General features: G+C 45.4%; 1 protein-coding gene across 6 annotated transcripts in view; it reads right to left on the minus strand.

Moving 5' to 3' along the window:
- Positions 1–14060: 14060 nt before the first annotated feature.
- ACD (ACD shelterin complex subunit and telomerase recruitment factor) overlaps positions 14061–18469 on the minus strand; it is a 60460-nt gene continuing 56051 nt past the window's right edge. For all 6 annotated transcript variants that reach the window (XM_056521063.1, XM_056521065.1, XM_056521060.1 and 3 more), the window contains one exon: positions 14061–14386. In XM_056521063.1, coding sequence (XP_056377038.1) covers positions 14320–14386 — 67 coding nt within the window. In that variant the 3' untranslated portion in view covers positions 14061–14319. The remainder of the gene's footprint in view (positions 14387–18469) is intronic.

The following is an 18469-nucleotide window of genomic DNA, read 5'->3' on the forward strand; positions in this document are numbered from 1 at the left end:
ACATGCTGTTACTGTAGTGTTAGCCAAGGATAATTCAATATAGGTCCTATTTTCTCATTCCAGTTTCTGTGTACGAACTTTTTCAGAAGTACAAATCTTAATTCAGGAAATAGCCGCTTTAGAGAAAACACACAAGAAGTCTAGAGATTTAATAACCTTACAAACACTAAGAGAGAAAAGACTGCTGTTGTATGGCCTTCTGTCTAACGAATTCGACAGACATTTCAGGAACCTTCAATGCAATGGTTATCACCAAATCAATAAAACTTCTAGACTCACCGCCACCCTTGCTAAAGGCCCTAGGAAAAAGAGTAGAATCCCATTCCTGATTAACGCAAAAGACAATTCGAAAATAATCCACCCCAAACAAATTGCAAATGAAATAGCTACATTTTATAAATCCCTATATAATCTTAAAGATGATCCCGACATGTCTCATCCAAAAATCGACGACATAGATAAATACTTGTCTTCATGTCCACTACCTAAATTAATACCAGAAAACATCTCTGCTTTAAAAAATCCATTCACCGTCACAGAGGTTGAAAATGTCATTAAACGACTTAAATGTAGAAAGGCCCCGGGGCCGGATGGATACTCGGCGGAATACTACAACGCATTCATGACCACACTATCCCCACACATATGTAACGTATTTAACTATGCAGCCACTACAGGTTCGTTCTCGAAAGATATGCTAGCAACAAATATAGTTGCCCTGCCTAAACCAGGCAAAGATCCGACCACCCCAGCTAACTTCAGACCCATTTCCCTTATAAATTTGGACATAAAAATGTACGCAAAAATTTTGGCCAACCGTATAAAAAATATGCTACCAGAGTTGCTACACCCTGACCAGGTGGGATTCACTACTGGGCGTCAGGCTAGTGATGGGACTCGTAGAGTTATAGACCTTATTTCATGGACCAGAGGTCACCGGAAGCCTTCTCTGCTCCTATCACTGGACGCAGAGAAGGCCTTCGACAGAGTCAATTGGGCGTTCATGAGGAGAGTCCTGCACCATAACGGGTTCCCTGAAGAATTTATAAATTCAGTTTTTGCTCTATATACTAACCCGTCTGCTAGGGTGTTCATAAACAACTATTTTTCCAACCCCTTCCCCATAACCAATGGGACTAGGCAGGGTTGCCCACTTTCTCCACTTCTATTTGTACTTGTCATAGAACCCCTTGCTATTAAAATTAGAAATAACAATTCAATATATGGTTTAGCATCAGAACACGGGATCAATAAAATCAGCCTTTTCGCAGACGACATCCTACTATTACTCTCTGACCCACAACATTCCCTTCCTGAACTTTCTATAGAACTGCAAAATTACAGTACAGTATCCTATTACAAAGTTAACGTTACCAAATCTCACATCCTCAAGATCTGGCTTTCCAAACAACTCACTTCACACATCCAACAATCATTTCCGTATAAATGGGAAACAACTTCTCTTTCCTATTTAGGCATTAACCTAACAATAGACATCAATAATTTGATACCGGAAAATTACCATGAGCTTTATTCTTCCATCCAGAAAGACTTAACATCATTTGGTAGATACTCTTGGAGTTGGTTTGGAAGGATTAGCGTTTACAAGATGTTCATCCTCCCAAAGCTTCTGTACCTTATGCGAACCATTCCTCTGGCATTACCCGTGAGCTTACTGAATAAATTTAGGAGACAAATGTCAGACTTTGTATGGCAAAAATCTAAACCGAGATTGTCAGCATCACTTATGACTAAAAAAGCTGAAAATGGAGGAACGGGGCTACCTAACTTGTCGGCATATTTTCAAGCCACACTACTGAAACAGTCATTAGAGTGGCTGAAGCCTCCCATTGACAAAAAGCCATGGGTCCTTCTAGAGGAATCTTTATGCGGTATTGAAGACTGGACACCATTATTATTAAACTCTCATAAAATAAACAAAACTAAACTTAGAATAAACAAAATAGTCTCGGACAACATAAAAATGTGGAATATAAGGCCCACTGCAAACAATGATACTGCTACTGATTGCTCAATCAACCTGACCATACAATCTGTCCTACTCTATACTCCACTCTCCGACCTTCAAACTTGGACAGATAGAGGCATTACTTCACTAAAACATTTGTACAAAGACAATAAACTAACATCTTTTGAAGAACTCCAATCGATATACGGTTTACCAGATGCAGAGAGAAGATCATATAACATAATTGTCAAACATTTGAAACAATTTCCCCAACCCACAGTATCCATTCCTCAAACACTTGTAGACCTCATGAACCTATCCTCTGACTCCATCTCGAAAATTACTCTTAAGCCATTATATCAGTTCTACAATAACGACCTATATATAACTAATAGGACACAGCATTCTAAGTGGGAAAAAGAATTAAACCTGACAATCTCTAACTATGAATGGGCTCAGGCTCTTAAATCTTTAAATAAACACACATCGTGTTTAGGCCATAGAGAACAATTTTTCAAGATGGTATCTATGTGGTACTATACCCCGGCCAAATTGCATTACATGATCCCCTCATGTTCCCAACTATGTTGGAGGGGATGCGGGTTGACAGGCACCATAAGTCACATTTTCTGGTCATGTCCTGCACTTCACACATTGAAAAAAGGTGTGGAGGAATTAGTACAACTGATTTCACACAAGTCATTATCCATATCCAGCAAATTTGTACTTTTAAACATAGGCCTTCACACAGCAGACACCGCTTATAGAACACCTTTATGCCATATCCTAATAGCCTACAGATCCCAACTTGCAGCTAGGTGGAAATCCTCTTCTGTCCCTTCTACAGCTGACATTATAGAAGCAGTCAAGTCCAATTGTTTTTACGAAACGACGTACGCTTGGAAGCTAAACAACAGACGGACCTGCGAGTCAAGATGGAAGACCTGGACGAAGCACTATCCACTGGGCTAGGTGTTGCTAATTAACCATGCACATCACTTCTATCACGGTTTTATTAGATTTCATGCTGTTCTGGGATCCATTCCATTAAATTATGTTCATCCTATATTATTAAATGGTACTACTCTAACTACCCATTACTACTTATGATTACTGGGTGTCACACTTTGCACATATTTCCGGTGAGTCTTCCTGTGACTAGAGAGGGGAGGACTACGGGATCTAGTAAGGAAAAATCCTATACTTCGCTGCAGAGTTATAGGTATGACTATAAAATACTTTAAAACTGCTTATGTGATGTTTTTATTTTTCAAGATGACCTATAATGATCTACCGGATATGTCTATAATATCCGCAACATCCAAAGACATCATTCTGCAAATTAATATTTCTACATACAGCTGAGTGATCGCTTTAGTAATATTTATATAACTGTGTTATATTTGTTATGTATTGTTCCTTGGCCACGTGGTTTTCTTTGGCCAATCTTTCCTTTGTTGTAAATTTCTCAAAAAAAGAAATCCAATAAAAATTATTTCAACCAGATATTGATGCAGAGTTATAATGCAGAAATTGACCTGCAATATAGATTTGTGTTGCAGGTCAAAAATGTATTTATTTCAGATATTCCCTACTGATATTTGTCTGCAATAAAATCTGCTAGCGGAACTACTGCAACAGATTGCGTACAAATACACAGCAAAGCAAAATTGCAGAAATTCGGTGTACTCTTAGGCCCATTCATACAGTGGAATTTACCAGAAGAATTCTGCTAGAAAATTCTGTTGCAGCAGACTCCCATTGTTTTCAGTGGGATTCTGCTGCACAGTGCACACGGCAGAATTAGGGGTACAGTCCTGGACTCTGCAGAAAGAATAAACATGTCAATTCTTTCTACAGAATCCACTCAGCAATTCATTGCTGTCTATGGAGATGGTGCATTTTCGAGTGGTCCTAGCGCTGGCTGCTGCCTGGCCTGCACAGAAGTTTTTTGGATGGAAATTCCGCTGTGTGAATGGAGCGTTTGTGTGCATTTCTTATGTACAGTATCTTGCATTGCAGACCACTAATGCTCATGGTAAATTCCATGATTCCTGAACCTCTGTGTCTGGAAAGCTTCTAAATCAAGTGCACAGATTAAGACTTTGGGGATATGTCACAAAGCTAGCATGTAAAACATCTTAGACATGTCAATAGGGCAGCAGCTGTAGAAGGCCTGCTCACACTCTACCAGGCACTGAATGTGATGTTAGTAGAGGAACTAGATCATTGAGACTTAACCCTTAAAAGGATTACAGTTCAGCTTATGGCAGAGATCTCATATGCCATGAACTTCTTGAAGTTCTACACTGAGCCTGATGAATGATATTATCCCGAAACAGCACTATGTCTTTTATACGTAATAAATGTGGACACCTTTCCATACTCACTAATGGGAGCATTGACCCATTCTTTATTGTATACTAGTATTAAAAAACCTACTTACTTTTCTGCATGTCATCATGGGAAAAGCAAACAAAATGAGCCAAGAGAGATATCAGAAAAATTATTGGACCTCAACAAGTCTGGTACAATCTTGTGAATGTCAGGAATTGTGAAAAACGGAGTTTTGAAGGTAAATGTAAACTTATGGCTTAAACTGTATCCAACTGCTTGACAGAAGCCATTGTCACAAGATTATGTTTTACCATTTGATATGTGTATGTTCGCTCTTTACAACTGTGTAACACACCTACATTTGGCACCTATTTACACCTCCCAAGCCCAGTATCCACCAACCATTTGCAATAAAGTCACCATCCATCTGACGGATAGTCAACCAGATAGTATATCCTCTATTTCTTTGGAATGGGGTGGGGGGCATGGCAAAAGCTGGTTGGTTGCATGACCATTTACAAAAGTGGCAGTTTTTCGATCATGTTTCGGCAGGGTTACCTGGATCAAGCACCCCTGATAAAGGCAACACTGACAAAACGTCACATTCTCTACTGGATGTAGTAAAAAACACAGCTTGAATGTTATTCTTGGCCCCTGTGGAAAAGACAGTATTGTATATAACTATTCAAAATGCTAACAGCTGCATAATAAGGTGGAAGCAGCAGCAATGGTGAAACAGAGATATAAATGTGTAATTGCTTCATATACATCCAATACAGATTTCTATCCACTATATATATATTACTGGCACAAAGCTAGATTTGTCACGCTCCAGTTACCCTAGTGTGATCAATGCTATCTTTCTGTCCTAAGGCTGTATTATCAAGAAAAGACAATGTTACAGTTCTCATGTTTCCTAATAGAGTCCCATATGAAATGATGGCAACCAGCAGGACACTCAATCTCCTTCCTGTAACCATCTGCTGCTCATTTCAATGTGGTGAAGAGAAAGTTCATCCTCTGATACACAATGCTGGTATATGATGAATATGTGCCAGAATATGTAACACATACAGTACTATACGTGCAACTCATCAGCTGCTCCAGGACACTGGGGTATGGAGAAGGTAGGTGACGAGTGAGCATGCTCCCCATGGGAGGGGAATCTGATGGGTAACAGATGGACTAACAGAGGCACAGTTGCACATTAAATGTAGCTTAGTCTCCAGATGCTTCAGAAGGTTAAGAATATTTCATTCAGTAGCACATGCTGGTATAGATTTATGCTACGGAGAGACTGGCAAGACCAATAATGACTCAGCAATCTAGAAACTGTATACTACATACAATACAATTATTTACTAATACTGGCATCACTGTAGTCGTAAACCTGCCCCGATGTTTATGACTTGGAAAAGTGAGCAAATGAAGAATTGATAGAAAGCTTACAGAGGATTCCAGGAACATAAAAACGTATTGGTCAAATGTAAAATTATAGGGGTTATCCGACGATTTAAAAAAATGTATTTGTGGCTTGGGTGAAAATAAAGAGGTTTCCCTTTTGTCATTCATTGCAAAATGGGGTAGTTACTGTAGAAATGGTGCATCATTAGCAACCAGAAGAAGCTGAGAGGACCAGGCCTCCAGAGCATTCGGCAACTGGAAAGGATAAGGGCAGACAAGAAAGTTGTTTTTTTTTATCCCCCCCCCCCCCCCCCCCAAAAAAAAAAAACCTTAAATAAAACCTACTAATGCACTTTCATTATAAAAGGTACACTAAAGTCCTAATTCCAAGACCCTGTGTTAGTGGTCTCCAAACTGTGCAGTTATGGATGTTGTCCCAACGGCTGTCCAGGCATGCTAGGAGTTTTGCAAAAACTGGAGGTCCACAGTTAGGAGAGTACTTCTCTATGTCTTAGCACCTCCACTTGCATGTTCCTTCTGTTATTAACCTTCTCAATTATGGCTGATGCTGATCGTTAAGGTACATTACAAGGCTTTAGTAGTTACATTTAGGCAATAACCAAATACAGTTAAACCTCTGTGAGCCGACACCCAAAATAGGGGTGGTCCTCTCAGAATAAAATAGGAGTCCCCATACCTTCCCATTTTACTACAGGTCCCCAGCATAGCTCCTCCTCAGATTCCTGGTCCCCGCCATGACTTCCTCCTTATTCCTGATCCCCAGCATGACTTCCTTTTTGTTCCTGGTCCCCGGCATGACTTCCTCCTTTTTCCTGATCCCCAGTTTGCTCCCTCTCTCATTTTTGCTCACCAGTGTGGGTTCTATCTCATTCTTAGCACCGTTTCTTTTCTCTTTCCCAGTCCCCCATTTGGCACCTCTCTCATTTATGGTCCCAAACATAGCTTTCCATCTCATTTCCCGCCCCAGTATGCGCCCCTTCCTTATTCCTGTCCCAAACATGGCTCCCCTCCTATTTTTGGTTCTTAGCATGGCTCTTACATTCCTGTTCCCAGTGTGCATCCTATCTCATTCTTAGCCGAATGAGCAGCATGGCTCCACATCCACATCCCATTGCTGGTCCTCAGCACGATTCCCCATCTTATTCCTTGCCCCTGGCACATCTCCTCATCTTATTCAATTGTAGCTGAAATACAGTAACCTAGGATGGCTGCTAAACAATGTAGAGAGCTGTCTGCTTCCGGCTGTTCTCTGTGGCTCTGGCAAACAGCTGATTGGCAGGAGTTCTGAAAGTCAGTGCCCCAGTCATCAGGTATTGTAAATGAACAAAGAAAAAGAGCAAACAAATATAGATCCTTGCACTTTATGGGGTTGTATATTCTGTTTGAGGTGTAACATTTGGGAGGTTATACAACATTTGTAATGAATGTATTATTCTGCCACAGGGGAAAGTGTTTAGGTCCATTTTCCTTCATCTTGAGTTTACATATGGTTTTTCTTTTATTTTTTGTGTTATTAATTTTGTATATGAAGTTCTTGTTTATATCTTTTAATAATAATAATAATAATAATAATAAAATTTGTATTTGGGTGTATAAGAATATATTTCTCGGTCGCTCTTCATTGGGGGATACCAATACTGATGGGTATATGCTCTTGCCACTAGGAGGCACTGACACTAAGGGGAAAAAAAAAGTCGGCTCCTCCCTGACAGCATATACCCACCCACTGGAAGTGAGGTAATCAGTTTTAGCTTAGTGTCAGTAGGAGGCATACACAGGTCTGGAGTTTTCCAGACCTGGTCCTTTTTCATTATTTTCTAGTAAGGGCTGTTTAGTTAGGTTTTTATCTACCTTTTGTTTCCCATTTTCAGGTAGGGGTTCAGGAGCATGGTGCTACCTGTTTCCCCATATGCGATGAAGGGGCACAGTACAGAGAGTATGTGCTGTTAACCTCTTCTCACCAATAACCAGCTTCAGGGGCCTTGAGTCTCCACTCGTCTTGCGTACGCAACCTTGCATGATGCAGGTGACACCTGGCTGACTGAAGACTTCAGCACGTGAGTATTGCAGAATAAGGTGAATATACCTCTACCAGAAACCCCCCCTACCCATCTCACCTCGCTTGCTCTGGGGCTTTATAGGGACTTTTTTAGGGGTAATCTTTATTTACTTCAGTCACCCTGTAAGGTGACCTGCTATAGACAAATTACATTGAGTCATTTAAGGTATGCCTCTGGCATACCTATTTTCTGAAAGGGTCACACTCGGTCGGAGCATATGCAAACTGCCGTGGCGGGTTGCTGCCAGGGATTTCACGATCCCTTGGAATCTACCGGGGTTATATTCAGTGACTGTTCTCCCCTACCACTGAGTGCCATACCATGTTTATCATGCCCTTGGCCTAATTCCTGTCCCTCCTTACCGAGACAGCACCCTTGCAAGGGCTTTTGCATTCCTGGCGGACGCTAAGGGCGTCTTTGAGGTTCCTCCTCTGTCAGGTCCGCCGGCCACCCATCAAGGGGGTGTTCTTGGTGTGTCATACAATATGATCCCCTCCTGCACAGGCTGCTGCATCTGCGGATTGTGCTCCAGATTCTCACGTCCAGTGTAAGGTTTCTATGGAATGGTCCCTGCGTGGGCATGGATTGGACCTGATATCAATATGCTGAACAGTAGTCTTGCCTGTCACATATCTCACAGCTGCTGCTTCCACGGCTGGCATTCCGGTACCCCACTCCTAGTGCAAGGTATCTGAAGGAGTGTCCCCTTGTATACTATGGATCCATACCAGTTAGCTAGACCGTGTTCTGCGTGGTTTTCTCCGCCACTTGTCACTCATCACACAGCTGATGCATCTGCGGCTGGAGTTCCGTTTCCTCACTGCTGTGCGAGGTGTACGAAGACGTGCCCCAACGTGTCCTATGGAATCAATACAGGGTCATGGGGATACAATCCATGGCTACTCAGCCTCCCCCGATCTCCCAGGGTGGTGGGGATACTATCCATGGCTCCTAGGCCTCCCGCTCCCTCCCACATGCGACAGAGGGGCACAGTGTTCGCATATCTGGCTGCTGTCCCCTTTTCGCCAGCGCCTGGAGGTGTACTTCTTCAGCCAGACTGTTTGTCTGCGTAGTTTCCTCTGCCATCGGTCTCCCGTCTCAGGGCTGCCACGGGCATGGCCAGGTTTTCCCATACCTAACTGCTGGTGTGAGGGATCTGGATGAGGATCACTGCAGGTACACAGGTCTGATGCCAGTCAGTCAGACTTTTGTCTGCTGAGTCTCCTACACTGCCAGGTCACCCGTAAGATCGGCCGCACTCCAGTACCCCACTTTCTGCGGGAGGGTTCGATGGAGTGACCCTGTGCATTCAGGAATCTTTTACCAGTCAGCCAGATGGTTGTCTGCATGGTTTACTACTACGTTGGGTAAACTACATACACTTCCCACAGTGTGGATGGAAGTTCAGGTAACACACTGCCGAGGTCTAGTCACCCCATGTTGCTCCATGAGCTCTTTACTATGCACTACATACTGGTTTGCAGGGTTTCCTACTTTATCAGGTCCCTCTCTACAAGCCTGCCGCTCTTCCAGCTGGTAACTCACTTTCAGTGTGTGGTTCTGAATGCGGGACCTGGTGTGGACATGGTCCCTATGCCAGGTAGCCAGACTGTCTGCATGGTTTTCTAATCCACCAGGTCATCCCCCTTTCCTGACGCTCCCACTGCTGCGGTCTGGTGACACACTTTCCAGGTGAAATTCCAAATGAGTGTCTCTGTGGGTTCTTTGGACCTCTGAGCACCTCTGTTATGGCATGGGGCCTGATGGGGCGACACAGTCAGTTCAGCACCCCCTATGCCTCCAGGTATCTTCCTGGGTTTCTGTGCAGGGTGGCTCAGGCACCTGCTCTCTTGTCTTAGACATCAACCAAGATGGCTCCGTTGACGCCTACCTGGCCCAGGGTTTCACCCCGATGGGGTGTTCCTCTCGACGCTGTTGGTCGTGTGTGTGTGTGTGCTTCTTACTTGCATTCGTAATCACATCTTTGTGTCTTTGCCCAGCACCTGTGTCCAGGGTTCCGATCCCTCTGGGGACACTATTTGGCTCCCCCATACCTTGATATATTGTCGCAGGGTTCCTGGGGGTTTTGTCCACCCAATATTTTGTCCGTTGCCGTAGAGCAGCATTTCCCTGCTCCTACAGTGCCTGGCACACTTTGACAATCCCCTGTCCACAGGGGGTACTGGGATCAGGGAGCTGGGCATGGCTAATGCCTGAGTTTCATCTCGACCACCCTTTGTTTTCCCCTCCACTGGGGGACTATTTTTGTGAGCACTTTCTACTCCACTGCTGCTCACGCAGCCTTGGCACTCTCCCCTGTTGGAGGAGTCTCTGCATTCATATAGGGCTTGGCAAATGCTTTCCTAGCCACCACCTGTTGTTGGGTCCTGCCATTGCTCACCTCCTCCCTCGGCATAATCTCCCTGGAAGGGTGTGTTCATCCCTCTCTTGACAGTTTCAGTTGCGCTTCACTGACACTTCAGTCTTCTGGAGTAACCTTCATGTGCCCAGAACCTGGGAGTCCCAGCTGGGTTCCCTTTTGTTTCCTCCCCATGTTCCTGTCCTGACAGGATGTGGCTTCAGAGTGCTCTGGTCTGCTTGGACCACTGGGGTCCAAGATTGGTTGGTCTCCTTGTCTTGGACTCTATCCTAGGTTGCTGTGACGTGCCTTCTTTTCTAGGTCGGCCCTCCTGATTGGGCCTTAGAGATGATTGGGGTCTCAGGCATGTGTAGCGATCCTGCCCAGACTTCTCCAGAAGCCCATTTGTAAGGCGGTCTTTCTGTACCGCACTTCTTATCTCGACATGGAAGTTGGTCACCAGGAGCGTTTAGCGGATGTTGGGTTCACTTACTCTACAGTTGTCTCACAGGAGACTCAGGACCCTCCAATTCCTATGTCGGCCACTCCAGTGTTCCAGGATGCTCCTTTTCAGGGTTCTCCGATCCTTTCTGGACGTTCATCCTTACATGTAAATCTTCCTGGCTAAACTTCAGTTCCCATGTCAGTTGCTACGGTGTTCCGGGATGCTCCTTTTTTGGTCATTATTACTTTCTGTCTCCTCCTTCAGGGTCCGTGTATCCCAAGATGGAGGGTGTTATGTTCATCCGCATTACACCAGTCGAGCATGTGCTCGTGATGGGCCGCTGGGGCAGGGGTTTTGGGTCTGCAGCCGGTCAGGTCATTGGTCTTATGCACCAGGTCTCTCTTTTTTCCAGTTGATTCCAGCTGCTCTTCCTGGCGTTTTTCCACCCTGTTCTCTGGTTGAGCCCTTTTCCATGTTTTGTTTCCCAGATGGACTAGCCTTCTGTCTGGCTCTGTATTCCTTGGAGTTTATTTCCTACCTGCTTCTGGGATGGTTCCGGCCCATCTGGCTTCGTAGTCTACCTTTTCTTGTCTCTCTATGTGGGCTGTAGGTTTAGTCTCTGAAAAGAACGGTCCCTTCCTTTGGCATCCTAGTCCATCTTCATGGACAGGGGATCTTCTAGGAGCTCAGTTTCTGGGCCTCGGTTGTCCCTGGCCCGGGGTCTCGCCCGCAGACCTTACGGTCGAGTGGGTTTGGTCTCTGGTGATTGTTATTCCCACCCTTGGGGACTTCTTTGGTATGTTCCATCAGTATCGGTGCCCCCCCCAATGAAGAGCCATCGAGAAAAGATTTTTTTTTTGTTCTCACCGTAAAATCTTTTTCTTGTAGCCTTCTTTGGGGGACACCCCACCCACCCATTTCCTTCAGACATATTTCTTTGTTGGCTTCTCCTACTGCTTTGTGACAAAACTGATTACCTCACTTCCAATGGGCAAGTATATCCTGCCAGGGGGGAGCTTTTTCCTTAATGTCAGCGCCTCTTAGTGGCAAGAGCATGTACCCATCATTATCTGTGCCCCCCAAGAAGGCTAAGAGAAAGATTTAACGGTGAGTACAAAAAAAATCTCCTTTTGTCAGTTTTTTTTCCTGGTTCATTTACATGTTGCATTTATAACATCTTTTCTTTGCACCCTGCATGAGATTATGGGTGATGCCCTTCCGGTTTTCTATTTATAGTGATCATATCTTCCAATGACTAATGGTTACAAGATGTTAGACTGACATTCTATGGACTACAGGAAGACATCATCTACCACAGCTACCACTCAGGTTGCTGCCTGAGTACCCCTTGACAACCCATTTCTTAAAATTGTACCCCCATGTTAGAGACATATTCTCTCCCCAGACCCCCTGCTCCTCTCTTTATCTCCCCAGTCCCCTGATTCAGTTGACAACCTCTCTGATCGGGGTTGTTTACTTTTACTTTTCTTCACTATATGGCCTAAACCGCCATTAAGATTTCTCTCAGAAACAGCCAAACATACATTTTGGGCTCCTTTCTCTAGTACAATACCCACCTCTTTACAAACTCCCCATGTTTATTGCCCCACACTGTAATAGTTCCCACTTTGTTTCTCAATAAAGTAGTTAGGTCACCTCTGTGCCTATATATATTATATATATATATATATATATATATATATATATATATATATATATATATATAGTTTTAGGTCCCAAAAAGCCCCCATACTGTCCCGCTTCAATGCTCCACAGGTCTGGGGACCTATTTCTATGGCTCATAGTAGTAGATCCCCAATCCGCAGGAGCAGTGGAGCACCGAAGCTAATGGTAGTTACTGCCCACATCAGCCTGATGCCTATGCTTCTCCTCCTGTTCCACTCCTCGGTGCAGTGATGTCATCCTACCAAGATCCATGGCCCATTTCTGTCTGGCCCTACCACTTTAGAAGCAGTGATCTGTAGCTCTGGCCACCATTACTGATTTTTTTTCAAGTACCCCCTGGAGAACTGCTAAGAACCCCTGGGGGTACTTGTACCCCAGGTTGGGAACCACTGATCTACCAGATCACCTCTTACTACCTTCCCAGTCCCATCAGCCATCTCTATGGTAGTGTTTCCCAAAAGCTGTTTGGGCATACTGGGAGTTGTAGTTTTGCAAAAGTTGGTGCCACACTGGTTGGGAAACACTGCTGTATGGGATCAGGATGTATATAGTAGATATAAACCTCCCCTGAGGCTGTGTTCAGACACTGCAATCCTTACTGATTTTTCTGTTTTTGCTGTTATTTGCCCCAAATAACAAAATTGATATTGTACTACAATTTAGAAAAATTTCAAAACAGCTAAAAAGCTGTAAAAATGTATGAATAAATGCAGTAAAAACTCAATGTGTAAACACAGCCTAAAGATGTAAAATCTCCATAAAACACTTCAATTGTTGTTATAGGTCAAATCACTTTCTCCTCATGGTAATATTTCTTGCACTTTGAGTAACTGCAGTGTGAACGGACACCAGCCCACTTTTGAGTCTCATCAGTTCACCTGGGTGACCTCCAGCACAAGCAACTTTATGCGACAATTAGGTACAATAATCAAAAGCCCCTGCCAAAGCCAGAGGATTTATGGGAAATGTAGGGTGTATTACAGAACCCAAATCAATGTGTATACGTAAACCAAAATTGAGCCTATCCCATATACACCATATACGCAAAAAGAGGTAAGCAAAATGCAGACACAAAAACATCCACATTATTCTCTGAGAAAAAAACTCCAAAATTCCAACGGCTAGTGTCCCCTCCTCTCCCTCATGTGTCATTTATTACTGACCCCTCATTTGCAAAGTGTCACACTCATTAGTGTCTCCTCATCTGTCCCGTGTGTCATTATTACTTTCCTCTCATGTCCCCACTGTGTTAGTCATTAGTTTCCCCCCCCCCCCCCCAAAAAAAAACACACAACTGTTCTTCTTACCTCCGCCTCTATAACCACGGTGATCTCCGGTTCTGCCTTCTGTGTTCAGCAGCAGATGTCTTGGTCAGCATGTCACATGACTGCCTCAGCCTATCAGGAGCCTCGGCAGTGATTGAGTATGGAGTAGCGTCACCTGCTAATGTGACAACGGAGTGCTGACCGCAGGCGGAACGGGGGATCAGAGCAAAAATGGGGGGAAGGTAAGTAGAAAAATCTTTTTTTAAAGATTGACAATCCTTTTTGGAAAGGACAGACATCCTAGTCAATACCCCCAAATTGCCATGGGGGCTTGGCACCCGGGATTTGGCAGGCCTTGAGGTAAAGGAAGGCCACAGCTAGTGTACCAACACAGCTCAGACATCAGCTGTTAAGTAGGTAAAACATTTAGTTTATTTTCTCATACATTTTTTTACACTAAACACATATCAGGTCTAGAATGACTTGACCAACATAAGCAAAGGACCAAACACGCTTTTGTCATTAGTTGTAATATTTTATTAAATATAGTTTTAGATGTATCAGGTTCTGTTTGTATAAAAATATAGATTTGAATTTTCTGAAATGACAAAAAACTGAATGTAAAAGCTGCAGATTCTTCGCTTGTCTCACATGAGTAATATCTAGAAGCAAAACAATAGCAGCGGTGGAAACCAGTGTCAAGAAAGTGAATGATTGATCTATCAGGTTATTGTTTACTGGCGATATTATTACTTAAGTAAAGTAAAAGCCATTTACAGATGTTTTTCTTGATGTTCTGACAAGATCTTTACAGCCCAATCACACAGCTCTGCTGGAATCCTGGATAGCAAAAACAAACAAAAAAAAAAAACTAAGTTGTCAATTATGACTTATTGCATGTGAATTTTTGTAAACAATAACTAGAGGAGATTTATCTTAAGTGTTATAAGATGCATGAATATAGGACTTGGTAAAAATAGTACAAATAGCGGCACGCAAAGCTGGTGCATGTCGCATCAGACAACCCTGTAAATTACAGCTCAGCCACACTGACTGCAAATGCACAATTTCCATAGACAAACATTGGTATTAGCATAACTCTGTGCCATGGTGAACTGTAAGGCCACACAAACTCTACAGCACATGGCATTGCCAGAGAACACTGGGTACCAAAATATTTTGTGTAGAGGGGATATCGTATCAAATAGCTAATCTAAAATTTTTATTTGGTTGATTTGGTTCACAACTTACATATTAAGACAATATTGGTAAACTGGAATTCTTAAAAAGACTGGAGCCAAAACACTGGAGGTAACCAAAGAGGAGACTTTGATGGCGAAGAAACAAACTAACACAGTGCAATAGTTTGTGCTTTAAAGAAGAAGTATCATGGTAAAAAAAAAAAAAAAAACTTATCCCCTATCCAAAGGTGCTGGGGTCCCCCACGATCTTCTGTTTGGAGCCCCGGCTCTCCTTCACAGTGGCGCGTCACGACCCCCGCCAGAAGCGGAGGCCGGGCTAAAAACAGGAGATCGTGGGGGGGCCCCAGTGCTTGGACCTAGAGCTGGGCGGTATGAGCAAAAAAGGAGATTTTTGTTTACTTACCATAAAATCTCTTTCTCGAAGGATCCATTGGGGAACACAGACCGTGGGTATATGCTGCTGTCTCTAGGAGGTGTGACACTATGGTAATAAAAAAAAGTCGGCTCCTCCCAGCAGGATATACCCGCCTTCAGGCTCTGGGCTAATCAGTTTAAGTTCCAGAGCAATAGGAGACCAACAGGTCAAAGAAAAACCCAAAACTGTCCGAGAACCAGAAGAAAAAACATAGCTGAACACACCCTCGGACAGAGAACCAAAGAAAAATCCCAAAAAGGGTGGGAGCTGTGTCCCCCAATGGATCCTTCGAGAAAGAGATTTTACGGTAAGTAAACAAAAATCTCCTTTTCTCTATCGTCTCCATTGGGGGACACAGACCGTGGGACGTACCAAAGCCATCCCTTGGGTGGACAGATAAGCAGTCAGGCAGACGGCCGATCCACTGCCGCCTGCAACACTTTACGACCCAGACTAGCATCAGCCGATGCGAAAGTATGAACTCGGTAAAACCTCAAGAAAGTGTGCAAAGACGACCAGGTAGCCGCCTTGCAAATCTGCGAGGCCGAAGCTCTATTCTGGAGAGCCCAGGATGCCCCAACAGAACGGGTAGAATGAGCCACAACCCTGAAAAGAGGAATCTTCCCCTTACAGCAATAAGTTTCCGAAATGGCGGACCGAGTCCACCGAGAAATGGTGGCCTTGGAAGCAGGTTGTCCCTTGCGACCACCTTCCGTAAGGACGAAAATGGAATCCCACTGACGAAATGAAGAAGTAGTGATGGAGAGATAAGACCGAACAGCCCGAACTACATCCAGCTTGTGTAGTAAGCGCTCCTTAGGATGAGAAGGAGCAGGACAAAAAGGACAGGAGGACAACATCCTCATTGAGATGAAAGGCCGAGACCACCTTAGGCAAAAAGGAAGGATCTGGTCGGAAAACAACCTTGTCCTGGTAGATCACCAGAAACGGAGAACGGCAGGAAAGAGCTGCCAATTAAGACACCCTCCCGATGGAAGTGATAGCAACAAGAAACGCCACTTTCCAAGAAAGTAGGCGGAGAAACACCTCTCTGAGGGGCTCAAAGGGTGCACCCTGGAGGGCACTCAGAACCAAATTCAAGTCCCAAGGGTGAGAGGGTGACCGATTATGAGGAACAGCGTGCGCCACTCCATGAAGGAAGGTCCGGACATGAGAATTAGAAGCCAGGGGCCGCTGGAAAAGAACAGCAAGGGACGAAACCTGACCTTTAAGTGAACTGAGAGACCACCCCAGTTCCAACCCCGACTGCAAAAAGGAGAGAAGACGGGGAACCGAGAAGGTTACCGGGGAAAAGTCCTGAGCTTCACACCAACGAAAATAAGACCGCCAAGTATGGTGGTAAATTCTTGCAGAGGAGGGCTTACGAGCCTTGAGCATGGTGTGAAGAGAACCCGCGGGCCCTCAAAACCACGGTCTCAACCGCCACGCCGTCAAATGCAGCGACTGTAAATTGGGGTGGCAAAGAGGACCCTGAGAGAGCAGGTCCGGGCGGAGCGGAAGGCGCAGTTGAGCATCGTCCAGGAGCCTGACTACGTTGGCGTTCCACGACCTTCGGGGCCAATCTGGAGCTACCAGAATGGCGGGGACGTCTTCTGCCTTGAGCTTCCTCAGCATCCTGGGAAGAAGCGGAAGAGGAGGGAACAGATAGGGTAGGGCAAACCCCGCCCCAGGAATCACTAGGGCGTCCACGGCCAGAGCCTGAGGGTCCTGGGACTTGGACACAAAAGGAAGGATCTTCCTATTGTGTCGGGACGCAAAGAGGTCCACGTCCGGAATGCCTCAGAGGTCGCAGAGCTGCGCGAAGACCTCCGGATGTAGAGACCACTCGCCGGGGTCGGGTGAGGAGCGACTGAGGAAGTCCGCTTCCCAGTTGAGCACTCCCGGAATGTGAATCGCGAAATGGCCGGAACCTTGCTCTCCGCCCAGGTGAGAATCTTGGTCACCTCGGCCATGGCTGCCGCCCTGTCGATTTATGTACGCCACGGCCGACAGGACGGAACTGAAGACGGGACTCCCAATGAAGACAAAGAAGAAATCGCCCGTAATTCCAATATGTTTGCTTATCGGAAGAAGGGTCTCCTGGGGAGACCAGAGTCCCTGAACCGTCCAATCCCTGAACACGCCGCCCCAGCCCGACAGGCTGGCATCCGTTGTAACAACCTGCCAGTGAAGGGGAAGAAACGACCGCCCTTGGAGAAGAAGGGGGGAGTGGAGCCACCAGAGCAGAGACTGACTGACCCTGCGAGGGAGAACAATCTGACGATCAAGGGACAGAGGAGACCTGTTCCATCGAGAGAGAATCGCCAGTTGAAGGGGGCGGTAATGAAACTGGGCAAAGGGTACGGCCTCCATAGTTGCCTCCATCCGACCCAGTACTTCCATACAAGTGCGGATGGAGACTGATACCTGGGTCCGAAGGGAACGGACCCCCGACCAGAGCGCCAGACGTTTGTCCGGCGGAAGACAAATTCGGGCATAGGCCGTGTCGAATCGAAGTCCCAGGAAGGTTAGAAACTGGGTAGGACGGAGGACTGACTTGTTCCGGTTGACCATCCACCCGAAGAGAGTCAGAGTGTGGAGAGCGACGTCCATATTTTCCAGAGTCTGGGCTCTGGTTGCAGCCTTGATGAGAAGGTCGTCCGGATAGGGTATCACCGAGATTCCCCTCGACCGTAACAGGAATCTCTGGCGCAAGGATCTTTGTAAAGACCCGAGGATGCGTGGCTAGACCGAAGGGGAGGGCTACGAATTGAAAGTGCCCCTCCGGAACCGCAAAACGGAGGTACCGATGATGGCCTGGAAATATTGGCACATGGAGGTAGGCATCCTTGTTCCAGGGACGCCACCACCGAACAGAGATTCCATTCGGAAGTGGCGGATGAGAAGGTGACGGTTGAGACGCATGAGGTCTAGGATTGGTCGCAAAGAACCGTCCTTCTTGGGGACCACAAAAAGATTTGAATAGAAACCCCGAAACCGTTCCCCTGGCGGAACGGGAACGATAACCCCCTGGAGAAGCAGAGACTAGAGAGCCGCTCGAAATTGCTTCACCAGAGGAGGAGACCGGGGGGCCCGGGATCGAAAAAAGCATTCCCTCGGAAGGGAGGCGAATTCGATTCGGTAACCGTTGGACACCACGTCCCTGACCCAAGAGTCCTGAATGTGTGAGGTCCAGATGTCTCGAAAAAGCAAGAGACGACCTCCCACCCGAGAAGAAATCGCGGGTGGGGGCCTCACTTCATGCAGAAGTGGGTTTGCGGTTGCCTGATTTGGGCGCAAAACGGC

This window comes from Hyla sarda, chromosome 5, assembly GCF_029499605.1.
Source record: "Hyla sarda isolate aHylSar1 chromosome 5, aHylSar1.hap1, whole genome shotgun sequence".
NCBI classification, from domain to species: Eukaryota; Metazoa; Chordata; class Amphibia; order Anura; family Hylidae; genus Hyla; species Hyla sarda.